The 26,757-nt window shown below is 40.7% G+C and overlaps 1 protein-coding gene across 11 annotated transcripts in view; it reads right to left on the bottom strand.

The window, feature by feature from the left end:
- KMT2C (lysine methyltransferase 2C) overlaps nucleotides 1-26,757 on the bottom strand; it is an 803,286-nt gene that overhangs the window by 486,991 nt on the left and 289,538 nt on the right. For all 11 annotated transcript variants that reach the window (XM_033931655.1, XM_033931654.1, XM_033931660.1 and 8 more), the window contains exons 7-8: nucleotides 14,454-14,616; nucleotides 7,420-7,591 (exon numbers count right to left, since the gene is read on the bottom strand). In XM_033931655.1, coding sequence (XP_033787546.1) covers nucleotides 7,420-7,591; nucleotides 14,454-14,616 — 335 coding nt within the window. The remainder of the gene's footprint in view (nucleotides 1-7,419; nucleotides 7,592-14,453; nucleotides 14,617-26,757) is intronic.

Below are 26,757 nucleotides of genomic sequence, written 5' to 3'. Positions count from 1 at the left end.
TTTTCTCCATTCACCAGAACTAGATTGGTATTTGGCAGTGCACTATACTTACCAAACCAGAGAATTTTTGTATTAAGTTGGTTAAGTTTCAATAGGTTTTTCTCTGTTCATATACCCAGATCTTTGATAATGTCCCTTAAGTATTTGACTAGGCATAGGCATATGAAAATGTGTGGACATGGGAAAGGATAATCTGTTATCTAAGGCTCTCAAATACACATTAAATAAGAGAGTGGCGAACCCTGTGGTACGCCACAAGTAGCGTTCCAAGCTTGAGATTTCCTATGTCTTTTTCTTACTTCATATGTTCTGTTGCATACAAATCCTGTGAACCATTTTAGCACTGCTCCATTTAGACCTAATTTGCTAAGCTTCAGCAGAAGCAGAGAGTGATCGACTGCGTCAAATGCAGTCGAAATACTTAACTGAAGCAAAATTGTCTGTTGTCTCTTGGATAGGTAAGATTTAGCTTTAGAAGAAAGCTCTAACAGTTAGGATTTGGGTGCTATGTATCGCTCTGAAGCCATGTTGTGAACTGTGAAATCCATTGGCCCAGTTGTTTATTAGCACAGAATTTCAATAGTTTGGCAGGTCAAGGTATCCCAGCCACTGGTCTAAAGTTTTTGACTTTAGTTAGAGTTGAACCCAATGGGGGTCAGAACAAGGCTGATAATATTTTTGGATAAGGGAGGAGCCCGAGGCACCTGAGCCAATCAGGGCCTTAGGTCCCTCCCCATGCATCAAATGATGTACCGGGGCGGGGCCTAAGGCCAACATTACGCAGGAGCTGGCCTCAGAAGCAGGAGGGGAACCCTGCTCCCGATGAAAAGTACCGTTGGGGGGGGGCCAGATTGCGGGTATGTTGGGGGGCCAGACGGGGGGGATGCCAGGCCGGAGGGTGTCCCAATGATGGGGGTGGGCATCCCTCCTGCCATATGTAAATGTACCGGTGGTGGGGTGGGCCAGGCAGGGCAAGACAGATGGCGATGCCGACATCTCACCTGCAATTTTTTTTTGGGGGGGGGAGTTTGGGGGAAGAGGGCGAGAGGCTTTTTTTTTTTTCTTTATTATTGGCAAGATATTTTGTGTGTGTAATACACACAAAATATCAGTGTCATAAAAAAAAACCAAATAAACCAGGCAGACCTGTCGGTAACACAGTTATTGACAAGTCTGCAGCAGTCTGGTTTGACAGTAGTAAAACCCGATTCAAAACAACCAAGCAATTGTTAGTGAATTAATCGCTTGGCTATTTTACATGGGATTTTGCTCATTTGCATGGGAGGATTGGAGATTGATAGTATAGCAGTTTAGTGAATCGGGTCGGGGAACAATTACAAAACCAGTAAAACTGGTTTTGTGATCATTGGTATAGGATCTGAAGGTTTAGTGAATCTAGCCCAAAATCTTTTTGAGAGTCTCTTCAGTAAGATTGATATTTCTTGTGAGATGACAGCAGAGAATTCCTTCCAACATTGGTTTGCTGGTATTTTTTTTTTTTCTCGCTGTCGTACAGGTGATTTAATTCAATGCAGTCTTCTAAGGAACATGTAAACGACTCCTTTACTATCCTAATCTTTTCCTGAAAGTAATTTGCTAGGCTAGTCTCATCAGGTTGTTGCAATGTAGAATTGGTAGTAATATCTTTGGTGGATATTAATGAATTGAAGATCCTGAAAAGGAACTTGGAGGAATTTCTTGATTGTTTAATCAGATTATCATAATATAGTTTCTTAGCTTCTGCTATTGCCGACTTATATTGTTTTATTTCTCTTCTCCAGATGATATATTGCTCCTGTTCTTGGTGCTTCCTCCATGTCCTCTCCAAAGAAGTGACTAATAGATATGCACCACAAATGACAAAAAAGAGGAATGGAGGGAAAAATATACAATATACTAGAAAACAACACACTCCATTTGGTCAGTACACACCAACACCAGAAAAAGTATTTTAAGACGAAAGAAAATCCTCAGACACAGAGAGGTGTTCCCACTCTCTTCCACCCAAGCATCACAGGCAAAAAACTTTTGCACATAACTTATTACTGACAGGTGGGAGCGGGGCGAAGAGGAAGAGGCGGGAGAACCACTCACCCGTTATCAGCCCTGCAGTCAATCAGCAGCCTCTGGGTCAAACCCCCAAGGAGTGTGGTATTGTTAATCTGTCCCCTCACGTTTTGACCACCAGTGAAACAGCAGTTTTGGACAAGGAATTATCTTTTGTGAACACGAAGAAACATGATAAGTTTCATAGTGCGTACAGAATTTGAGAGGTTCATGTGTTCTCTCTATACCTACAACATTTCTTTTTTGAGAAGGATGGCTTTTCTAGTGATTCCTCCTCAGAAGGCTCTATTGTCAGGGCCAAGTCAACTTGGATTCCCCCGGTTCCTATGGAACCTCTATTGGTTGCATTTAAGGAACTGGTATTAAAGGATTTGGATAGAATTGAACACAGTTCCAACCGTTGTTCTTACAATCTGATGAAGGATGAGATGTCAGCTCTGCTTGGCTTACAACAAAATACGGACATGGTGATTCGGTCTGCTGATAAAGGTGGAGCCATTGTCATCCAATCGGTCTTAGATTACAATATGGAAATTAACAAGCAATTAAATGCTCCTGGGGACTACATTTCTCTTGAAGTGGATCCTACGATGGGTTTACAAAAAAGAATATCTGAGCTTATTCAGTTTGGTTTTGAAAGCAAATATTTGACAGCCGCAGAATGCAAGTTTTTACATGTTGCATGCCCTTTTTACAACCTTTTGTAAAACACACATTTTCATACATTAAGGACACCACAGACTTTTTACATAAAATCAACAGCATTTCTTTTTCAGATTTTTCTGAGCTATGGATGGTCACTTTGGACGTCCACTCATTGTATATTGTCATCCCTCAAGAAGAGGCGTTGACCATTTTGGCTAAAGTCTTGGAACAGAGCCCAACCCGTGTGAGGGTTCCTATGAATTTTCTGATCGAATTTGCATGTCTGGCCAAGTGCAAGAATTTATTTTTATATGATGGGAGATACTACAAACAAACATCTGGTGTTGCCATGGGGGCCACAATGGCCCCGTCAGTGGCTAATCTTTTTATGTCGGATTTTGAAGAACAGTGGTTGAAGCAATACCCTCACTTTGCTAAAGTTCATCTATGGATGCGCTACATTGATGATATTTTTTCTTTTGGAGTGGGGACAATGCTTCTTTGCTCAGTTTTGTGGATTTTCAGCACAAGTCAGTACCACTCAGTTGACTTTTTTGGATGTTGCGGTGCGTAGGGTCAATAATGTCCTGACCACTACAGTACACCGTAAACCGACTGACAGGAACACCACTCTACACTTTGATAATTTTCATCCTCCCCATCTTTAAACAGTCTCCCTTTCTCAAAGTTCCTTCGTTACAGGAGGATCTGTTCATCTCTTGAGGAGTTAGAGACAATCTAAAGTTTTGTCCAAACATTTTCTGGACAGGGGTTATCCCTCCTCTGTGGTTCACAAAGCTTATAAGCGTGCCTTGTATGCCAATCATGACCTGTTACGTTTGAACACCGCTTCTCTGCCCAGTGATAAAGATACCACCACGTGTGTATTAAGTCACAGTATTAAAGTTCATCAAGTAAGGAGGAGCATTCTTAAGCACTGGAGCTTGGTCAAGATGTTGCCTGCATTTTCAACACATACTATACATTTTGCCTATAAAAGAACCCAAAATCTCAAACAAATGCTGAGTTCAGCTCTGCCATTCAGCAGGAGTAGGAATAGTGGGGTCATAGGATCGCATGGTCCCTGTGGCAAATGTATAAATTGTGATATCATGATCATCTGCAGTGAATTTGTCAACCCAGGAGATGGGCAGCACTATTCTTTGAAACTTCATACTTCGTGTGAGTCGGCATTCGACCTAGTTGACCATCACACACTACTCCAGATATTAGACGCAATAGGAATTTCAGGTAATGTTCACAAATGGTTCCAAAGCTTCCTCAAAACACGAACATACAAAGTCAAATCAAAAGAGCACATATCCGACCCATGGTCAAACCCATGTGGAGTACCACAAGGATCACCATTATCACCCATATTATTCAACCTCTTCATAGCATCCCTAGGCATAACCCTAGACGCCCTAAACACAGTATCATTCAGCTACGCAGATGATATAACTATCCTCCTCCCCTTTAATATTCAAGACCCCTTATCCACAAACTACCTGAAAATGATAATGGAAACGGTAGAAAAATGGATGTCAAGTCATAAACTAAAACTGAACTCGGAAAAAACTAAATTCCTACTACTGGAAAGGGAAAAAAAAACCATCTCTCACAGAACTAGAAGTAAACACAATCAAGTACCCAATGCAAAGCACACTCAAAATCCTGGGAATCCTACTAGACAGAAATTGCACAATGCAGTCTCAAATCCACAAAATCATCCAAAGAGCATTCTTCACAATACGTAACCTAAGAAAAATAAGAAAATTCTTCAACAAAGATCAATACAAGATATTAGTACAATCCCTAGTACTGAGTATTGTAGATTACTGTAACAGCCTATACCTATCATGCCCAAATTACATGACAAAACAATTACAGACAGTTCAGAACACAGCCCTCAGAATCATCTACTCACTAGGCAAATACGACCACATCACCAAAGCATACTTAGACTCACACTGGCTACCAATAAAAGCAAGATCTCAGTTCAAATTCTACTGTCTACTATACAAGGTAATACATGGAACAGCACCCAGCTACCTAAACAACAGACTACACCGTAACCTCTCACACAGATCAAGGAGAACCCAGAGCCTATTCACTCACCCCCCTCTCAAAGGAACACGACGAAAGAAACTATACGACAGCCTTTTAGCGACACAGGCAGCAAAGATCGATACTACCATCACCAATCTACTGACCAAATCAATAGACATTAAAGCATTCCGAAAAGAAATCAAAACTCATCTCTTCAAAAAACACTTCCCATCATCATAACCTCATAAAAGTTTAAGATAATGCTCTCATGACTACCCAAACACCACCACCAGCAACACCCGAATCCGAACAGTATTATCTCTACTCGTCTAAACAACAGAATCCGGACAATATTATCTCTATTCGTCTAAACAACCTATCACTATCTACTATCTACTACCAATTTATCCTGGAAAAGTCCAGAACAACAATTGTAACTTAACGCATTCTTGTTTATATGTACTGCAATGCTACTGGAAATGTCCAGTCTTCTAACTTGTAATCCGCTTAGAACCGCAAGGCACAAGCGGAATAGAAATCACTTATGTAATGTAATGTAATGTAATGATCATGTTGTGTATTACAATGTCTGTCCCTGCAGATTAATTTATGTAGGGCAGACTTCACGTGCACTCAAATTGTGCTTAAATGAACACAGAAGCGCATTGAAGAGGGGGGTTATTTCTGCCCCCATGGTGCAGCATTGCAGCACACAGGGTCATGATTTTTTTCAATTGCAGTGTGTAGTGCTGGATCATATTCCTAGTCATCTGCAGGGTGGTAATAGAAGACTCTAGCTCCAGAGAAGAGAACAACGCTGTATTTATAAGCTACAGGCTTGTGCAACCCCAAGGATTAATCAGCAACATTGATTGGTTCTACTTTTATTAATTTTCTCAGTTTTGTTTTTGGTCTTATCCCTGATGTATGATCAGCTTTTCTGCAGTTGTTAATTCTTTGTATTTGACAGTTCTGTGATTGTTGTTTTGTTTCCCCCCTGCCCCGATTGGCTAGTTTTTTAGTCCTTGTGACTGGTCATGTCACCTGACTGGCCCAGATGTGATTTAAGTACTGCACTGGTGCCTTTGAAAGTGTGTTAGCATGTTTTGATTATAGTTTTATATTATTGCAGGATGGGCTGGAGCGTTGGTATCATGGCCCTAAATCAGTGGCTTAAAAGCCAAGAAACGATCATCAGGCCTGGCTCTTTTCTAACTAGATTGTTTTTTCTAGTTAGTTTTGACTATTTTTAGGCTCCCACCTGCTAGTAATAAGTTATATGTGAAAGTTTTTTGCCAGTGATGCTTGGGTGGAAGAGAGTGGGAACACCCGTGTCTGAGGCTTTTCTTTCGCCTTAAAATAATTTTTCTGGTGTTGGTGTGTACTGACCAAATGGAGTGAGTAATAGATATGCATCTACACATCTGAATGTTTAACATTTTGATTTACAATCACTGAGATTTCTGTAGTATCAGAATCTAGAAAATGTTCAAATTAAGTGAATCATAGTCTATAGATCACAAAACTTAGGTCTGTTCAGTCTTTTTTAATAATACAGTAACCATTTTAAATTTATAGTAATTCAAATGAATACTATGAAGCAGAAGCAAAATAAACAGCATTTATGTGCAACAATCCAGAGAGTGGCTGAAGAGGGTACACAAGTCCTTCAGTCTTAAATTTAGAAACACAACTTTTACTTGTTTAATAAGGTCAACACAACTACTACTAATCATTTCTACAGTGCTTCTAAATCAGTGGTCTCAAACTCAAACCCTTTGCAGGGCCACATTTTGGATTTGTAGGTACTTGGAGGGCCTCAGAAAAAATAGTTAATGTCTTATTAAAGAAATGACAATTTTGCATGAGGTAAAACTCTTTATAGTTTATAAATCTTTGCTTTCGGCTAAGTCTTAATAATAATATTGTCATTTATAGTTAGAGAGACAGATGATGAAGAAACTGTTTTATTGTACTTTTGTGATTATGATAAACATGCTGAGGGCCTCAAAATAGTACCTGGCGGGCCGCATGTGGCCCCCGGGCCGCGTGTTTGAGACCACTGTTCTAGATGTATGTAGCCCTGTGCATTAAACATTTAAGAGACAGTCCCTGCTCAGTAATGTTTACAATGTAAACATTGGCGGCTGAGGGGATTTCAATACTATGGCTGAAAGCTAAGTGCATTTAAGTACATAAAAATAAAGTAATAAGCAAAGTGCAAAACGATAATAAGCATTATATATTAAATAAATAAAAAAAAACCTATAAGAAGACGTAACAGAGGTTCCCTTTGGGTAATATGAGGAAGTAACCCTCTTCAAGCTATGCTGCTTGGGGGGCATTCTGATAATCCTCTGGACCTCTTAGTAGTAACTGTCTGCTGACTTAGTGACCGAACTGCTTGTGTTTATTGTAAAAGAAAAGAAAAAGAAGTAATTACAATATGGCTCAGATACAATGTAATCAAGCAGACAAACAGGAGAAGTAGGAGATTAGGGAGCTTCACAGAGAGGAAAAGATAAGAGTCATAGGTGCTTTACAAGCAAGAGGGAGTTAGGAGTTAAAGCAATTTTGAGAAAGTGGGTTTTTAGCTATAACAACAATTATTTCATCAGGTTTGTATTCTCAATATAAAAACTTATTTTTACTACTTACTTGCAGTTCTGGCAAACTTTGCAATCTGGGCACTGCCAACCTGCTCGCTTTAAAGGTGTAACTGCAATATCTAGGCACATTCCATGGTAATGCTGGCCACAAGTAGTACAAAATAGTTGATCTAAGAGATCTCCAAAGCTGTCACAAACTGCACAGTTTGCTTCTTCCTTAGCTATAATTTAGAAAACAAAAATTAGCAAGAGAGAGAAAATGAATATGAAAAAAACTTCTGATTACACAATTATTTGTGTATAACTACATTTCCATTTGTGGCAGAATATTTAAACTTCTCCACCAATACATACAAACTACCACTTTAAGGAACAGTAAGGCTATCAGCAATACTATCTATCTACCAGTATTTAAACACTAATATGTGCATAAGCATCTGCTGAACTAACCCACAACTCTCTCTGTATACAAGATTTAGCATGTTTAAAACTTTGCAGAATTTGTGCCTTTACTAAGCCTATTTTGTTAACCTTTAAATGCATGATACCAAAGAGCCAGTCCAAGCTCATTTTGCATTCTCTCATATCAGAAATTTTGCAGCAATGTTTTATAGACAATTTTATATATATGAACTCATAAATATGTTTCAGCTTTTATCATGTTGCCTCAGGTATCCATGTAGACTCCAAAGGGCATTATGCTATAAAGTAGGCAACATCAAATATATGTGAACCGCACATGTACAGTAAATGATTAGAATAATGGCATATAAAACACACAAAGTTATTCTTCAACTATTGTTTTTTGTATGCTTTATTTCTGTTTGTTACCCATTTTGACCTATGTTGAAAAACAGGTTATAAATGTGCTATTTAATTACATATACAGGCATATGTGCATGCATGTATATGTAAATGCCAACAATGTGCCTATGTCCTATTTTGTAAATATGAACATATCTTAGGTATCATATATTTTACAGGAACACACATGGGTGGAGTCTGGGTAGACCATGGGAGAGATTCACTTGCACTGTATATGCTTAAAGTTCACATTTATCTTTTAATACAGACACACATTTATACCAGCTCTGTGGCTGGTATAATTGCTCACACTAAAGCACATATGTACATATGCACCCAGTTACACTAGTATTCTATAAAGGAAAGTAAGTGCCTTCTTTCTTTATAAAATAATAATAATAACAACTTTATTTTTATATACCGCCATACCCAGGGAGTTAAACTCTAAGCGGTTCACATCAATTAAACAGATTTACAAGAATTACAGTAAATCAGATTTACAAGAAGCGAAGTCGTTGAGGTAAGCATGAAGGGGTTGTATAAATCATTGTAGTTAGCAGGATTGGGGGAGAATTACAAGAATTACAATTAAACAGATTTACAAGAATTAAACAGATTTACAAGAATTACAGTAAATCAGATTTACCATATTTTCACGTAGATAACGCGCACCCGTGTAAAACGCGCACACGGGTATAGCACGCGAAAAACACAAATTTATGTACAGAAATTTTTATATACCGCGCACACCTGTATACCGCACATGCTGCCCAACTCTCCTTTCGTCCGCCCCGACTCTCCTCTGGCCACCCCGACTCTCCTTTCGCCCGCCCCGACTCTCCTCTCCCCCTTGAAGTCCTGTCCCCACCCTGAAAGCCTGATGCCCCCCGACGTCCGATTCACCCCCCCCCCCCCGCAGGACCGCTCGCACACACCCGTACCCCCACCCCGAAGGACCGCTTGCACGCACTCCCACCCGCACCCTCACCCCCACCCTGAAGGACCGCTCGCACCCCCACAGCCTCCCGACCCTCCCATCATGTAGAAGCTCCTACCGGTGTCTTGCTGCTTCCTCTTGGCGGTCCCGACTCCCCGACACGATCGGGGCAAGAGGGAGCTCAAGCCTTCTTGCCCCAGCCAACAGCGGCACCCCCGACACGATCGGGGCAAGAGGGAGCTCAAGCCCTCTTGCCCCAGCCAACCGTGGCACCCCCGACACGATCGGGGCAAGAGGGAGCTCAAGCCCTCTTGCCCCCCCGACACGATCGGGGCAAAAGGGAGCCCAAGCCCTCTTGCCCCGCCGACTCCCCAACTCCCCGACAATATCGGGCCAGGAGGGAGCCCAAGTCCTCCTGGCCCTGGCGACACCCCCCCCCCCCCCCGCTAGTTGTTCGGGCCAGGAGGGAGCCCAAACCCTCCTGGCCACGGCGACCCCCTACCCCCACCCCGCACTACATTACGGGCAGGAGGGATCCCAGGCCCTACTGCCCTCGACGCAAACCCCCCTCCCCCCAACGACCGCCCCCCCCCCAGCCGACCCGCGACCCCCCTGGCCGACTCCCACGACACCCCCACCCCCCTTCCCCATACCTTTGTGTAGTTGGCCGGACAGACAGGAGCCAAACCCGCCTGTCCGGCAGGCAGCCAACGACGGAATGAGGCCGGATTGGCCCATCCGTCCAAAAGCTCCGCCTACTGGTGGGGCCTAAGGCGCCTGGGCCAATCAGAATAGGCCCGGGAGCCTTAGGTCCCTCCTGGGGGCGGGCCTTGGGCACATGGTTGCGTATAACACGCAAGGGTATGCGCGGTACGTAAAAACCACGCATAACATGCGCGTTATATGCGAGAAAATACGGTACAAGAAGTGAAGTCGTTGAGGTAAGCATGAAGGGGTTGTATAAATCATTGTAGTTAGCAGGATTGGGGGAGAGCAATGAGAAGGGGTAAAGGGAGAGATCATTTTGTTGGTGGGGGGGGGAGAGAAGTGGAAGAAGGGGGGATTAGGTATTCCGTCCGTGGAATAAATGAGTTTTGAGTAGTTTTCTGAAGTCGAGGTAGGTGGGAGCCTCGAGCATAATTTGGGCTAGCCATGGGTTCTGTTTGGCCTACATATAGATACAAGTTACAGAAATATCTCCAAACTCCTTGAGATAGGAAATTTTTGTATCTGAGTTATAAAATTATTAGCCAAATTATATTTTATTTGGAAAAGGTGAGCTAAAATTCAAATTTCCCCTATCCTACACCCCTTCACAAAATTCATATTTGGCTTTTCAAACATTCTTAAATTCTGCACTGAGCAGCCAGAATTAAATCAACACCAGTGTGATATGATTGTACTAGCTCTAGCAGGCTTGTTGTCCTGCAGGGTATTGCCAGGATTGGATCTGTAGATATTATAAAAGGTGAGGTATGGTTTATTCAATAAATAACTGAATCTCTTGTAAGCAATGTTGATGTTTAGGTAATTCTGGGGTTTTTTCTGTGTTACTGTCTTCTAATATGCCTCAACTGGATAGCTCTGCTATTCTTGATTTTATTACTTATCTGGATAAGAATTACTCCAAATTACGTTTTCTTGGGGATTTTAATCTTCCATTAAATCTTACAGTGTTTTATTTGATGCTCTGTTTGCTTTATGTTTTTCCCAATGATATAAGTCATTTGTTAGATCTAGTTTTTATTCCATCATTTGTAGAATCAGACCTTAGGAACTATCAGTTACCCTGGTGCCTTGGTCAGATCATTCATATGTGCAGTTTACTTTATCTTATGTAAACCATAATGGCTTACAGCATAATTTGAAAGAAGCAAGAATAAAAACCTCACATTGAAATATATTTATTAAGCGGGAAGCTGGCTCCATTGATGGATCCCACTCCTATGACCAGAGTGGACTCAGTTGTTGAGCATTAGTCTATTGTCTCTTCAGATGGACTTAGATTGTATTGCTTAAAAAAAAAAAAAAAGATAATTGTCTCATCGGAAAGGCCTATTTAACATTGTTTAGAGATGGCCTGCAAAAAATGAAATTGCTTAAACAAGATGAGTATAATGGGAAAAGAAAAAAAGATGGCATACATCTTTCTTCTTTTTTTTATTTTGAAATTTCAAATAATGTTTACAAAGAAACAACAGGATATGGAAACATAACAAATCATTTTACATAATTGTTATCATTACAAAATCAGAAAATCCATCTAGCCGCGGGTAACTGCCACCGTGTCATTCTCTAGTTGTAACCCTATACTTCTACTAAGATTAAGGGGTCCTTTTATTTAGCGCACCTTAAGGACCACTAAACATCTTAATAAAAAATTTGGACCACAACTTAGCTTATGTTTTAGATTTTAGCTCCTTATGTGATTGAGTTTGACACCCCTGGTCTATGTGATCTTTTTTATGTTGGCCAGATATCAAGAACTTTGAATACTGGAATAATAGAATATTGTTCCTGTTTGCACACTAGTGGAAGCACCTCTAGTGGCTCATTGCCTTCAGTACTACCATTCATTTGAATCTTTACAATGTACATTGTTAGAACAAGTGGAGCTTTTGGTGTGCCGAGGCAATATGAGAAGAATTTTAAGATAATGGGAATAAAAGTGGATTTTTATGCTGCAAACAGTTAAGCCCAGTGGATTGAATGTGCGTATAGAATGATCTGCTTTCTTCTGTTTGGCACAAATAAGTGTCTGTGATTGGTCGAGGGGTGAGGAGGCGGTTCATGGGAAGTTTTTAAAAGTAGGCATCCTTTTTTCACAGCACAATTTTCCGTGCTGAATCTAGAGACCAGAAGCAGGAGCTCCCCCCCCCCCCTCCCGACACAGTGGAATCGAAAACAGGGATCCTTGCTGTGGTTATGTTTAAAGAACATAAAATATGAAGACTTGGCTATCCAAATGGTAAAAGAATGTGATCTACAAAAAAATAAATGAATATGATAAAAGCCTTTATGGTTACGTTTTCTGTTCTAAAGAGTACAGATTTTTCTGTGTTTGGTAATCATTTTTTTTTTTTTTATTTTGTGGAGTTTTTTTGATTAATGGTGTGGTCGGTATGGTCCTCACTTAAGAATTCAATTGATATTGTTGGGAGTGACTTTTCTGTGGGGTATTTTTTCTCCACTTTTTTGTATGTACATGGTTTACACCAGACTCAGTTTCTCCGTACTCATATTACTGTGTGGTGAGTGTTTTGATATTGAGCTTTACTAAATGAGTGGAATTTGAATTTTTATTTTTTTTACCATAGGATATTTTCCAGACTCTTTAAAGAAAGCAGCAGTTCAGCTTTTATTGAAGAAGTCCACTTTTGACCTTTCTGTTTTGACAAATAATTATCATCTTATTTCTTCACTGCCAATACTATCTAATTTACTTGAGAAAGTGGTACTTCTCCAGTTAAAGGAGCTCATGGAACATGAGGCAATTTTGGACCCATTTCAGTTTGGTTTTCCCAGAGAGCACAGTACTGAATGTCAACAATAGATATGTTGCACAAGGGACTAGATCAGGATAGAACCTTCTTTATGGTGTTCTTAGAACTAATATTTCAGCTGCATTTGCTACAATTCATCATTCCATCTTACTGAATAGACTTGAGGAGGTTGGAGTTCTTGGAACTATTTTTCAATGGTTTAAATCTTTTCTATCTAGACAGAAACAGGAGGTACAACTGTTAGCCCGGGATTGGTAGAATGGAGTGTTGCTGCTCTTTGGGTTTTGGTCAGCTACTAGTGCCCTAGATTGGTCACCGTGAGAATGGGCTACTGGGAGTAAGGATATAAAAGCAAGTGTATATATAGGGAGCAAGTGTAAGTATAGGGATCATGTTTATTCCCAGTGCTATTTAAAATTCGTTTAGCTTTGTGTCAAAGCTGAGGAAACTGAATGTTGCCTATCGAATATATGCTGATATTCAACTTTTATTTCCTTTCAATATTCTTGTCAATGTCTACATTTCACTTTGTCGCAACATGGATGAAGGAGAATAGATTAGCACTAAATGTGTCAAAATTGAAACAAGGATGCAGTGCAATAAACTGCTGATATACCTTCTTATATTAAGCTGAATGAATACTCAGTGAAGATTTCCATGCAGGTTAAGAATCTGGGGATCATATTGGTCTGTGTTATTTAAACCACAGATTCAGGCTTTAATTAAATCTCTTTTTTCAATTGTGATTACTGATTAAATTGAAATCACAGATCCCAGTTGAAGATTTTCGAGCAGTTTTGCAGAGCCTGATATTTAGTAGTTTGGACTACTGTAATTTGCTATATCATGGGCTACCTGTTTCTTTCTTCAAAACTCTTCAGGTGATCCAGATTACAGCAGCTCATCTATTCTATGCCATTTTATACAGTATGCAGGTTTCCCCATTATCAGATAATGACTCCACATTTGAAAGGATCATGCTAGCTCCCTAAAGAGGCTTGAATACAATTTGAAAATGCTTAGTCATCAAGGTCTATGGGGGGGTAAGCTGAATGGTACACACTGTTGAGTTTACATTCTTATAAATTGCAATCAGAAGATGCACAGCTTCTTGTGGTCTCTAATTTAAGAAAAGTCTATTTTGATGAGTCACAAAGGGGCACCTTCTCAATTGCAGGACCTCAGGAATAGAATCTTGCATGATGGTCTGAACGCTATAACTAACAATACACTGTTGAAGAAGTACTTAAAAAGCTATTTGTTATTTTGGTAGATATTGGGGTGACAGCAAGTACTACTACTACTTATCATTTTTATAGTGCTACTAGACATATGCAGTGCTGTACATCAAAACATGGGAGAGAGTCCCTGCTCAAAAGAGCTTACAATCTAGTCAAGAAATACAAATTGGACAAGAAGGTACATCTATACACCGTGCTCAAATGGGGGAATTACAGAGAGAATGATAAGACAGATATTGGTGCTTAGTAGGTGGGCTGAAGTTTGGAATTGAAAGCAGCTTCAAAGAGTGAATAAGTAAGCTGATCACTGGAAGCTGTCTCAATTTCTCTGAGCTGTGGAGGTTGCACTTGATTTTCCATGAGATGTAAGCTACACATTGGCTGTATTTTAATTTATGTAATTTTATTCATTGTTTTTAATTTATGTAATTGTTTATGGCTTGAAACATATATGTTTCTTGTAACCTGCCTTGATTTAAGGTGGAATATGAATGAATAAACCACAACTATAAAAGACCTAGAATGCTTTAGTAAACATTTTTAAATATAAGTTGCAGTACATGGTCTACTTTTCTTATTTAAAATGTAATATACTTACATCTTTCAGGAGCCTGATCAATGTGCTCTGGGCAAAGGAGAGATAAATGAGAAAAATCTTGAAAGGTGCCTGCTCCCGCAGCACAGGGGTAATGATACGTCTGTGTGCATTTCTCTTCACAGCATTTGATAGTGGCTCCAAGGTGCTTACAATATGCACATCGCTAGAAAAAACCCAAACAAACAGTATCTAAAATAACGAAGACACTTAATATTTCAGACCATTGATGTTCATGAATCCACCTAATTCTCTGAATAACTATCAAGTCCTGCCATAGGGAGGGTAATTTTATAATTAGATGCCAAACGTGTAAAGCAGATATGCTTAGGTTACACATTTTACAAAGAGGGAAAGAATGCATATACTTGCTTTTTCCATTTATTGACATTTCTGTAAAATATATTGCACACTTGAAAATAAAAGTAATGCAGAGAATTAAACAAGGAAAACAAAATTCAAAATAAAACTTTCTTAATACAAGTCCAAATAATTTCAGAAGGACTACTGCCAAAATATTAAAGAAAATATAAGGACAAAATAATTTCTTCCTATTTAGAGCCATTACATAGACCTAATGACAATATGTCAGTATTAACACTCCCTATTTAATTTGTCGATAAAACAGAAAAAATAACTTTTAAAATGAATAAAGGTCTTTAGTTGTACTTGCCATTTTAAAATTACCCCATGGGAAAAACAAGTAATGTACACATTTATACTTCCTCTGAGACACACATAAATTTTCCATAATTTTATATACTTATCAGAAAATATGTAGGTAACTCCAAATATCACCCCTGGGAATCTTCACAGATCAGAGTAACACATGTGTAAGTGGGTTGCAAGTGGATAAGTCTCCATACATTCAGGCCCTGATTTTATAAAGTCCACCTAAAGTTTGGTGCCAATATCAATACTGATTCTATAAAACTTAGGCACCCATTACAGAATCATGCTTAGCATCCTAACAGTTAAGTGTCCCCAATTTATGCCAGAGTCAGGTTCTTTGGGCTAGGCACCTTTTTATGGAATCAAGTTTTTTAAATTACTGTAGATGCCTATCTTCCCGTTCAGTCCAATTGTGAGGTGTTGAGTGCCAATATCAGCACCAATTAAGCCTATTGATCAATTAAGTTAGGTGGACTTTATTCATCAGGGTTGCAGGGCTAGATTCTCAAAAATCCACGTAAAAAACTGACGGGCCACTGTCGCAGCCGTTATAGTATCGTTTTAAAAAAAGCAAGTCATTCTCCAAAAAACACTCATGCAAATGAGGTTGGCAGAGTAATGAAAATTTGCTAAGTTTGCATGTGCTTATTACTGGTGATAGTGATGGGCATATGGGCAGAATAAATGCAAAAAAAAAAACAAAAATCGAACCGCCAGGACAAGTAACCCTCCACTGAAAAACGGGAGAGATGCCCGCTACTCCCGCTGTCAACCCCCCCTCCAAAGCAGCGCGAGAGATGCCCAATCTCTCCTGCTGCCAAGAAAACCCCCCCAACACCCCTCGGCAGCAGGAGAGATGCCCTCCCTCATACCTCAGATGACCCCTGCCCTCTCCCCCTTATCTTGGTTAGATGGCTGGCCAGAGGGATGCCTACTCCTCTCCTGCCAGCTAGCCCTTCTCCTCCTCCGCAGTGCATCTGATTGGCCCAGATGGTTTAATGCCCCTTCTAAGGTTGGGGCCTTATGAAGACAAAGACAGAAATTTGTAAGCAGATGCAGTAAAAAGAGAAAACTGAAGACTGAATATTAAGATGGAATTAAACCTTGTCAGAGGCAGAAAAATAAATTGCATAAAACTGAAAGGAAAGGAAGGAGAGAGGAAAATGACAAATAGTCAAGAAATCCTGACATGAGAGAAAGGGAAAGCAAAAACCACAGACTGGGACCAACACAATTTAAAAATGTAAATGGCCAGACAACAAAGGTAGAAAGAATAGTTTTAATTTAGGGTAAAGTAGTGTGGTAGATGTGCTAATAAATACAGAAAATGAAAACATAGTAACATCCCCTATTTTAAATATATTTTAGATTAACCTTCAGAAACCGAAACCACCTTCCTCAGGTCAAGAGGAAATCATAACAGTAGGAAGGAGGTTTTGGCCTCTGAAAGCTAACTTGAAAAAGTATTGTATTGTATTTATAATATACCGCTTGTATATGAGTATCAAGCAGTTTACAAAACTAAATACATTAGTCACTTTGGACTACACTCTGTCCCGAATGGGCTCACAATCTAAACTAAAGCACCTAAGTGAAAAACATCATCATTCATATATTCAAAGATAAAAATAGAAAGAAGATGAGAAGGAATCTTATTTTTCATTTTTTTGTTTTATTTGAATTTTGTTAATTTTAATGTAGTGAATGGAATGTGTCAGTTTTTGAAACCTGAATCTGCTGTCTTTGTTTTGCACAGTACAGTGGAACATGCATCACTGTTTCTCTTTCTCTGAAGCTGCAGTGTATGCATAGTTTGGCGTCTTGAAGGTCCAATTTAATTTTTGTCTACATATTTCTAATTTTAGTTTGCGTCTACTTATTCTGTGTTCTCCAATGTGAAAGAGAGTTTTCTGTTAGCACTGTCTGTCTGTGCAGGATTGATCTGTACTAATTTAGTTTATTTAGTTTTCCATATTGATGTTCTAATGCCCACTGCAATGTTTATTGTTTTGTCTTTTCTTATAAAGGTCTTCATTGTGCAACTTGTGAAAATGAAAATGACTGCTATTACAGTAAGGTAGAATTGCTTTGTAGGTCCTGAGTGATACTGCCTGTTACCCAAGTGTTGAAGTGGTTCACAAACAAAATATGAAATTTCAGGTACAATATAGCAAACAAATAAATAAAAGGTTACAATTTTTTTTTATCCTCATTTATTTATATTTCAACAAGATACAATTATTGAACAAACAAGAGTCTATTCCAATTAACACTAAAGAAAACATTTGCATTTCAAATATTCAAATTATACAGACTCTTGAATAGCCCACATTCAGGAGAATGGCTTAACAGAAATTTAACAAAAAGAAAGAATTATATTAGTAGCTCATCCTCATTTTTAAACTAGGCCAGAAAATTAGAATCATTTGGAACCCTGAATTACTATTCCCTTTCCTTCCCAAAAAAACTACAGTTGGGAGATCACACATTTACAAAGGTAACGTAATTGGAATTTAGCCCCCAATGCTTTAACGTTTTCTTTAAATTCTAAGAATCTTTTCCTTCTTGTTTGTGTCATTCTTGAGACATCTGAAAATATGAGATCTTACTATTCAAAAAGGAGACTTCTTTCAACCTAAAAAAATGGCGAAGAAGTGCATCCTTATCTTGTTGAAAAACCAATGTCACAAGAAGTGTACGCAAAACTACTTCTTCTGAAGTCTCCAGAATTCTTGAAAGGTCCATAGGACTCAAAGGGTCAACCATAGACTGGGCAGATTCCGAAGAGGAAGATTTTTTTAACAGAAATAGGCAACAAATATATTTTATGTAGAGGAGGAAGCCCTTCATCGGGGTATTTAAACATTTCTTTCAAAAATTGATAGAACTCTTTTGGGGACATTGTAAGTATTTTCGAGAAATTCAAAAGTCTTAAATTCAATTGCTTAGTATAGTTCTCAAAATTTTCCATTTTCCTCAAAAGCACCAATTTGTCCTGAGTAATTGAAGTACAAGAAGACTGAACTCCTTGAACAGATTGTTCTAGTGATTTAACTTTCTCCCAAATTGGACATTTAACTTCTTCAAATTTTGTAATTCCAAAGTTTGATTTTTAACAAGTGGTGAGATTCACAGACATATCTTGTAAAGGGTATCTAATGCTGTCCAAATCAAATGTGATTTTAGTGTGTCTCTCAAGGGGCTGAAGAGCTGGCAATTCACCTCCCTCCATTTAAATTCCTGAAACGTCCTTTGCCATAGATAATCCAGCCGCAGAATCCTGGGGAGCCAGCAAGACTGATGGCTCCGTAGACAGCATTAAATTCACTGCTTGCATTGCGTTCCCCTCTTACTCGGCTGCAAAGGAGGCACTGGGCTGAGTGAGATCTCGCTCCCCAATGCTGACGCTTCCCTCGTGTCTAGCTCTGCGGGAACGCCCTAAGGAGAGGACGAAAAGAAGCTTGTGATTGCTCCCTGCCGCGATAGGGTAGGTTCTGGCTGTCAGGCTACCGCCACTCTATCTCTTCTTTTCGACATAATATTAAGCTCTATTGCAGCAAAAATTAAGGAAATTTCGTTCGAGCATGAGCGATAATCACCGCGTCTTATTACTAAGGTACCATCTTGTTTCTCTCTCCTCCCAAATGTTACAAATTTAAATAAAACACTGCTGAAATAATCAAGTTTTTAAAAATGTATAAAAGCTAAAATAAGATATATTGCAAATCTCTCCAGGTAATGAATTCCAGATCAAAGGTCCAACTTAAGAAAATGTTCTATTCCTTATAGTTGAAAGCCTTATCACACTGAGAGCAGGAAACTGGAGAAGAAGTTTTTGACATGAACAAAGTGTCCATTGAGATGTATATCTTTAACTTTCACAAAAGGTAGTCTGGAAGTTGCAAACGAAGTCATTTATTACCAAACAGTACTTTAAATATAATTTGAGCCAGTACTGGAAGCCAAAGCAACTGGTGCAGAACAAACATGATATGAACATACTTCTTGTTTCCAGTTGCTAATCTAGCAGCAATGTTTTGCACCAAAAGAGAATTATTGCAATCTAACTTGCTCGTAACCATGTACAACTTTCAGTAAATTATGTTCAGTCCAAACAGATTTTAAGTAACTTAACATCTGAAGTTGAAAAAAAAAAAAAAAAAAAAGATTTTAAATATTCAATCTGTAGATCAAAATTTACTGTTTCATCACAATGAAAGCCCAGAGTTACTATGTCATTCAAAATTGGAATTAGTTTAGCAAAAACCTTAGGTAATAAACATAACACATGTTGTTTACAAGAAATTCACAAGGCAGATTTATCCGCATGTTTATACTTCCATCTTCTTGATTATTCTTCATAAAATCTACTTGCTAGATATCATCTGCAAAAAAAATTAATTTCCCAACTGGCCAATAATTTTGTTAATGGAACCAAATACAAATTAAGGGAGAGGAGAAGACAGTGGATATTGCAGACTGGATAGGCCATTTGGTCTTTATCTGCCATCATGTTTCTAAAGAGGATGGATGGATGAGCAGGGTGATTATTAATGAACTCTTCTCACTAATTCCCTCTTAGATGAAACTTCCAGATTCCACCAGACTATGTACAATTAGAAAAGAAAGAACCAAATTATTTCAGTACCAAAAACCTAAGAATTGCATCAAACCTGAATGGGATTCTGTGTCACAAGCATTAGTAAGGATCTAACTGAACCAATAGGGCATCATATTCTTGACCTGCCATCATCATTAGAACCTCATCAATGATCTCAAGTAACAAGGATTCAGTACATATACTTGTATATACTTTCTCTTCACTTTCAATTTCTCCTGGAAATGTCCAGACTAACAATTGTAACTAGCCACTTTGTACTGTAATGCTCCTGGAATCGTCCAGACCTCTAATCTGTAATCCGCTTAGAACCTCAAGGCACAAGCGGAATATAAATCACTAATGTAATGTAATGTACTATGATGACATCATCAAGACCCATTCGCTTTCTTTCCCTACTACTGCTCTTTGCAATCCTTTAGTTAGCAGAGACAAGCTAGAAACGGCAAAAGCCTGAATAACCATCCCTTATATTTTTATCTCTCTTCAAAGTTGGAGTAATGATAACTTCTTTAAGACAATCTGTAACCAAACTAACATCTAAAGAGAGATTGACTAAATATGTCAGAAAAGAAGCAAATCGATTATATAAAAACAGATAACAAGAGTATCAGATCCAGTAATACTGCAGAAGAATTAATGGACTGAAGTTGTTTAACCACTTCAGTCACTATTACTACTTGAAATGTGCTTCACATGATTCTCAGTTTAAGTTAGACAATGATTCAACTTTTTCTTTATCAAACAAAAATTTATCAAATAGCCTTCTTTGCCATATTTGAAAAATCCTTCAAAAGAAATATTGCAAGAGCTGGTAGACCTGGAGCTTGTGTAGATGCTTAAAGCCCCCGTCCAGCAAAATAACTTTCAGTAGTAGTTATCAGTGGCAGCCAGCTAGGTGGTGGTACTGGTATGAAGAGCAATGCTGGTTATCACCGGGTGGGGGGGAAGCAAAGAAGGAGAGAAATGCCATAACTATGGAAGGTAAAGGAAGGAAGAGGAAGAAAATTACCATTGCTATGGGGGGGGGGGGGGGGAGAGAGAGAAATGGTTGGAACCATGGGGACTGCAGGGGGGAGGGGCATAAAAGAGAGACATGTCAGTTATGGCAGGAGGAATACTGATCACCATAGGAGAAGGGGAGGAGAGGAATACTTGAATACAAACCCTCAGTTTTTATTAAGAACATAAGAATTGCCGCTGCTGGGTCAGACCAGTGGTCCATTGTGCCCAGCAGTCCGCTCACGCGGTGGCCCTTAGGTCAAATGCTAGTGCCCTAACTGAGACTTACTTGCATACGTTCTGGTTCAGTAGGAACTTGTCTTGAATCCCTGGAGGGTGCTTTCCCCTATAACAGCCTCCGAAAGAGCGTTCCAGTTTTCCACCACTCTCTGGGTAAAGAAGAACTTCCTTACGTTTGTATGGAATCTATCCTCTTTTAGCTTTAGAGAGTGCCCTCTCATTCTCTCTACCTTGGAGAGGGTGAACAACCTTTCTCTATCTACTAAGCCTATTCCCTTCATTATCTTGAATGTTTCAATCATGTCCCCTCTCAGTCTCCTCTTTTCAAGGGAGAAGAGGCTCAGTTTCTCTAATCTCTCACTGTATGGCAACTCCTCCAGCCCCTTAACTATTTTAGTCGCTCTTCTCTGGACCCTTTCGAGCAGTACCATGTCCTTCTTTTTAGGGGAAATGTTAATCTCAGTTTATATTCAGATAGGTTTATATTTGGGTATATATGGTATACATGGTATATATTTGGGTATATATGGTTGCCAGCAAAATTCTAAATCCATGATATTGCTACTGACTTTACTTTACACTAGTTGTCTGTTAAATTTAGGATTGAATTTAAAATATTGTCTCTGGTGCAATAGCTGTTGTATCATGATTGAAAAAGGTATTATTTGTATATTGTCCGAAGCATAGCCTGAAATCAGAGTCAGGGATGGCACTTTCTTTGAAAGAATGTCATGCAGCTCATTATCAAAATACTTTAAGAAATTATTAAAAACACACTTAAGAACATAAGAATAATCTTTCTGGGTCAGACCAATGGTCCATTTAATCCAGTATTGTGTCTTCATGGTGGCAATCCAGGTCACAAGTACCTAGCAAAACCCCATATAGTACCAATATTCAATGCTACTGATCCGGGGCAAGCAGAAGCATTCCAGATATCTGTCTCAATAGCAGGCTATGGGCTTTTCCTCCAAGAAATTCTCCAAACCTTATTTAAAACCAGCTATGTTAATTGCTCGTACCACATCCTCTGGCCACCCGTTCCAGAGCATAACTATTCTCTGAGTGAAAAAAATATTTCCTCTTATTGGTTTTCAAAATATCTCCCTGTAACTTCATCGAGTGTCCCCTAGTCTTTGTAATTTTTGATGGAATAAAAAAAAAAAAATATCGATCCACTCAGGATTTTGTAGAATTCAATCATATCTCCCTTTAGCCATTTCTTTTCCAAATCGAAGAGCCCTAACCTCTTTAGTCTTTCCTCATACAAGAGGAGTTCCATCCCCTTTATCATCTTGGTTGCTCTTTGAACTTTTTCTAGCACCACTATATCTTTCGTGAGACAAGGAGACCAGAATTGAACGCAATTTTCAAGATGAGGTCGCATCATGGAGTGATACAGGGGCATTATAACATTCTTAGTCTTGTTAACCATCCCTTTTTAAATAATTCCTAGCATCTCGTTTGCTTTTTTGGCTGCCACACATTGGGCGGAAGGTTTCATCATATTGTCTACGATGACACCCAGATCCTTTTCTTGGGCGCTAACCCCCAAGGTGGACGGACCCTAGCATCTGATAACTATGATTTGGGTTATTCTTCCCAATTTGCATCACTTCGCTTTTGTCCACATTAAATTTCATCTGCCAACTGGATGCCTCGTCTTTCAATTTCCTAAGGTCTGCCTGCAATTTTTCATAGTCTGCAAGCATTTTAATAACTTTATTATCATTTGCAAATTTAATCACTTCACTCATCTCAATTTCTAGATCATTTATAAAAAAGTTAAATAGCACCTGTTGCAGAACAGATCCCTGTGGCACTCCATTATTTACCTTCCTCCTTTGAGAAAAATGGCCATTTAACCCTACCCTCTGTTTTCTGTTCAATAAACAATTTCAAATCCACAACTGAACATCCTCTCCCATTACTAATTTCTCAGGAGCCCCTCATGAGGAACTTTGTCCAAAGCATTCTGAAAATCTAGATACACTATATCAACCGACTCATCTTTATCCACATTCATTCACACCTTCAAAGAAGTCAAGCAAATTGGTGAGGCAAGACCTCCCTTGGCTGAACCCATGCTAACTTTATCCCATTAAATCATGTTTGTCTATGTGTTCAGTAATTTTATTTTTTATAGTTGTTTCCACTATTTTGCTTGGCACTGAAGTCAGGCTTACCGGTCTGTAATTTCCCAGATCTCCCCAGGAACCCTTTTTAAAAATTGGCATAACATTGGCCCATCCTCCATTCTTCAGGTACTACAGACAATTTTAGCGACAGGTTACAAATCATTAACTGCAAATCGGCAATTTCACGTTCGAGTTCTTTCAGTACCCCGGGATGTACGAATATCATCTGGTCCAGGTGATTTTAACTTGTCAATTTGGCTTCCAGGTTCAACAAGATTTCTTTCAGTTCCTCCACATCATCACCCTTGAAAACCATTTCTGGTTCAGATAGATCTCTTAACTCTTCTTCCATAAAGACCAAAGTAAAGAATTCATTCAGGCACTGATGCTCAAAAGCTTTCCATTATTAGCTTTAGTGCAATACCAGTATGTTAGTTGTTAGTTCTAACACCAACCCTTCTTAAATGATAGCAAAGTTAAACAAGGTTGGAATATTCAAAGGTAAATGGTTTTTCTAAAATACCTCAGCCCCACCACTCCACCGCTATGTTAGCTTCAAAACAGCGGGAGATAGCTTCAAAACAGCGGGAGATTCCCCGCTGTTTTGAAGCTAACATAGCGGTGGAGTGGTGGGGCTGAGGTATTTTAGAAAAACCATTTACCTTTGAATATTCCAACCTTGTTTAACTTTGCTATCAAAAGCTTTCCATGGCAGTAAGAGTTGTTAAAGCACTATTACTGGCAAGGAAAGTTACCCTGCTGATGCAGAAAAGGATTCTCCATGGCTGCTAACGATCATCATAGCAGCCACTGAAAAATACTATGTTAATGTATTACAACAAGCTAATTAGTATTCTAACTAGTCATTAAGCCCGTTACATTAACGGGTGCTAGAATATGTCTATGTGTCTTTCTTTCTGTGTCTCTCCCTGCCCCTGTCTCTTTCTTCCTTTCTTTGTCTCTCTCCCTCCCACTGTCTGTCTTTCTTTCTTTCTGTCTGTTTCTCTTCCTGGCCCCCTTTGCCTGTCTGTGTTTCTTTCTTTCTGTTTCTCTCCCTGCCTGCTGTCTTTCTGTGTGTCTGTTTTTCATTCTCATGCGCTGCCTGCCTATCTTTCTGTCTCGCTCCATGGCCCCCTTTTGTCTCCCCCCAAAGCAAACCAAGATTGCTCCCTGGCCCCCTTTCCCTTCCCCCCCTCCCCCACTTTCCTGTGCAGCAACAGCAGCATTCCCCCTTCTGTGTAGCAGCAACAGCATTCCCCCCTTCCCTGTACAGCAGCATTCACCCACACTTCCCTGTACAGCAGCAGCATTCCCTCCTTCTCTGTGCAGCAGCATTCCACCTTTCCCTGTGCAGCAGCAGCATTCCCCCTCTTCCCTGTGCACCCACCCCTTGCCTGCTCCCCCTGTTCCCTTCCTTTTCCCTCCCCCGTCCAGCAGCATTCATTTCCTGCTTCCCCTGTGCATATGCCCCACAGAAATTTACTTGCTGCACCGCGCTGTTGCTGGCCTCGGTTTCTTCTCTACAGTGCGGCCAACCCTAGTGGAAACAGGAAGTTGTGAGAGGGCGGGCCGCAGTGGAGAGGAGATGGTGAAGCCAGTGGCAGCACAGCGCAGTGCTTTTCATTTAAACGCTGTGAGCATGCGAGAGGGAGGAGGAGGAGAAAAAATAGATGCCGGCAGGGGGGTTTGGCGGTCAGGGCGTGTGCGGTAAGCCGCCGCTCGTGCCTGAAGATTTTAAAAGCGAGTATTTTTTTTTTGTAGTTGAAAGATGTGGCGGTGGCTCCTCTCATGATCGCCACCTGCGTCGGACTTCCGACACAGGTGGGGATCCTGAGAGGAGCCACTGCCTCGTCTTTCAACTTAAAAATATAGTAAGGAAAGGAGCAGGGCAGTCCGAAGAACAGCACGGCTGACAGGCGCCGCGTCCGACATCCGCCTCGGGGGAGGAGAGAGGACTTCAAGCAAGGAGCAGGGCAGAGCAAAAAACAGCACGGGTCGACAGCCGCACGAAAAACGGACCCATGCGATGGAACTGCGCATGCGCGGCCTAGCGTTTTATTATATTAGATGAGCACTACATGCAGTGAAATGCATCGTTTCCTGTGCAAACTTTAACGGCAGTTTCATAGACTTTCTTTCCTGTTAGAGCCCGAGCACTGACTGGCTCAGGCACTAAGAAGAAAGTAAAGTTATGATAGCAGACTCTTCTGTTTAAGGCTACAAAGCCCAGAAAAAAAAATAAAAAAGAAAGACCCCATCCCTCCCTTCCACCCACTAATCCCCCCCCATCTATCCCCCCTCCCACTGAGAGCCCCCCAGGCTTGGGCTATCTCTTCAAAATGGCGGCCCTGCCCACTCCTGGTGCATCTCCAGGGGGAAGGAACACATGCCTGAGCCAATCAGGGCCTTAGGCCCCTCCCAGTGCATTCCAGGATGCACTGGGAGGAGACAAGGCCATCATTTTGAAGAGGTGACTCAAGCCAGGAGGGACTAGGCAATTCTCCTGCTGAAAGTTTCAACAAAATGGTATAGGGCAGGGGTGCCCAACACGTCGATCGCGATCGACAGGTCGTTCACTCAGGCGACCCCAGTCGATCGCAGAGCGGGTTCCCTTCTTCCCTTCTTTTTTTTCCCATCCTGATTGGCCCGCCTCTTGAAGAACGCCGGCCAATCAGAGTGCTGGAAGGGCGGGGTGAAGGTCGGTGGGGGATGGAGCTCAGCGCACCACAAGGAATAGAAGCGCCTGTAATGATTGAGGTAAGAGCCGAGGCCTAGTGCTGCCCGATATACAATTTTAAAACCCCCAAAATCGGCCTCCCAATCAGTGGCGTACCGGGGGGGAGGTCCGCCCCCGCCCCCGGTGCACAGCTTGGAGGGATGCACAGCCGTCCGGTCCTCCTGCCCTTCCTTTCCCCCGGTCCGCGCTCGGGGCTCGCACCTGCCTGGTCCTGTACCGCCGCCCAAATGGTGCTGTTGGTTATCGCCAGACTCGCGGGAGTTGACGGCACCATTCGAGCGTCGGTGCGGGACCAGGCAGGCGCGAGCCCCGAGCGTGGACCGGGGGAAAGGAAGGGCAGGATGACCCGGACCAGGCCGGCTGTGCACCCCTTCTAAATCCTTTGTACTTGTCTTTTATTCAGTTCCACTAATGAGCATTGTGACACATGAGGCAGTTCTTGAAGGTATGTCTCTTCTGCATTTCTTTGTTTTCCTGTGCCTAAGTATTCTATTAATTTAATTTCCTTGTTCCTGTGGGGATCTCCAAAGGGGACGAATGGGAGACAGCCGGTGGCAGGTGGCAGCAATTCTTGCAGGTTGCCATAGGCCTCAGGTCTTCCCTTTGCCTGGTCCTGCCCCTCCTCTGAGTCAGAGACAGGATTGGGGCAGAGGGAAGACAGCTCCTGAGGCCTATGGCAACCTGCAAGGATCGCTAAAGTACCAGCGATCCTCTCTGCAGACTGCTCTCTGCTGGAATTAGGTAAATGGATGTGGGGAGGGCAGGCCTTCTGGAGGGAGGGGTGCAGTCCTTCAAGGGGTAGTGCAGGCCTTCAGGGGGGAGTCAACCTTTGGGGGGGAATGTGCAGACTTTCAAGGGGGGGTCAGGCCTTCGGGGGAGGGGGGTGTAAAGTGAAACACA

The sequence above is a fragment of the Geotrypetes seraphini genome, chromosome 2 (assembly GCF_902459505.1).
Source record: "Geotrypetes seraphini chromosome 2, aGeoSer1.1, whole genome shotgun sequence".
NCBI lineage: Eukaryota > Metazoa > Chordata > Amphibia > Gymnophiona > Dermophiidae > Geotrypetes > Geotrypetes seraphini.
The sequence above is the reverse complement of the archived record's forward strand: the minus strand, read 5'-3'. Positions and strand labels throughout refer to the sequence as shown.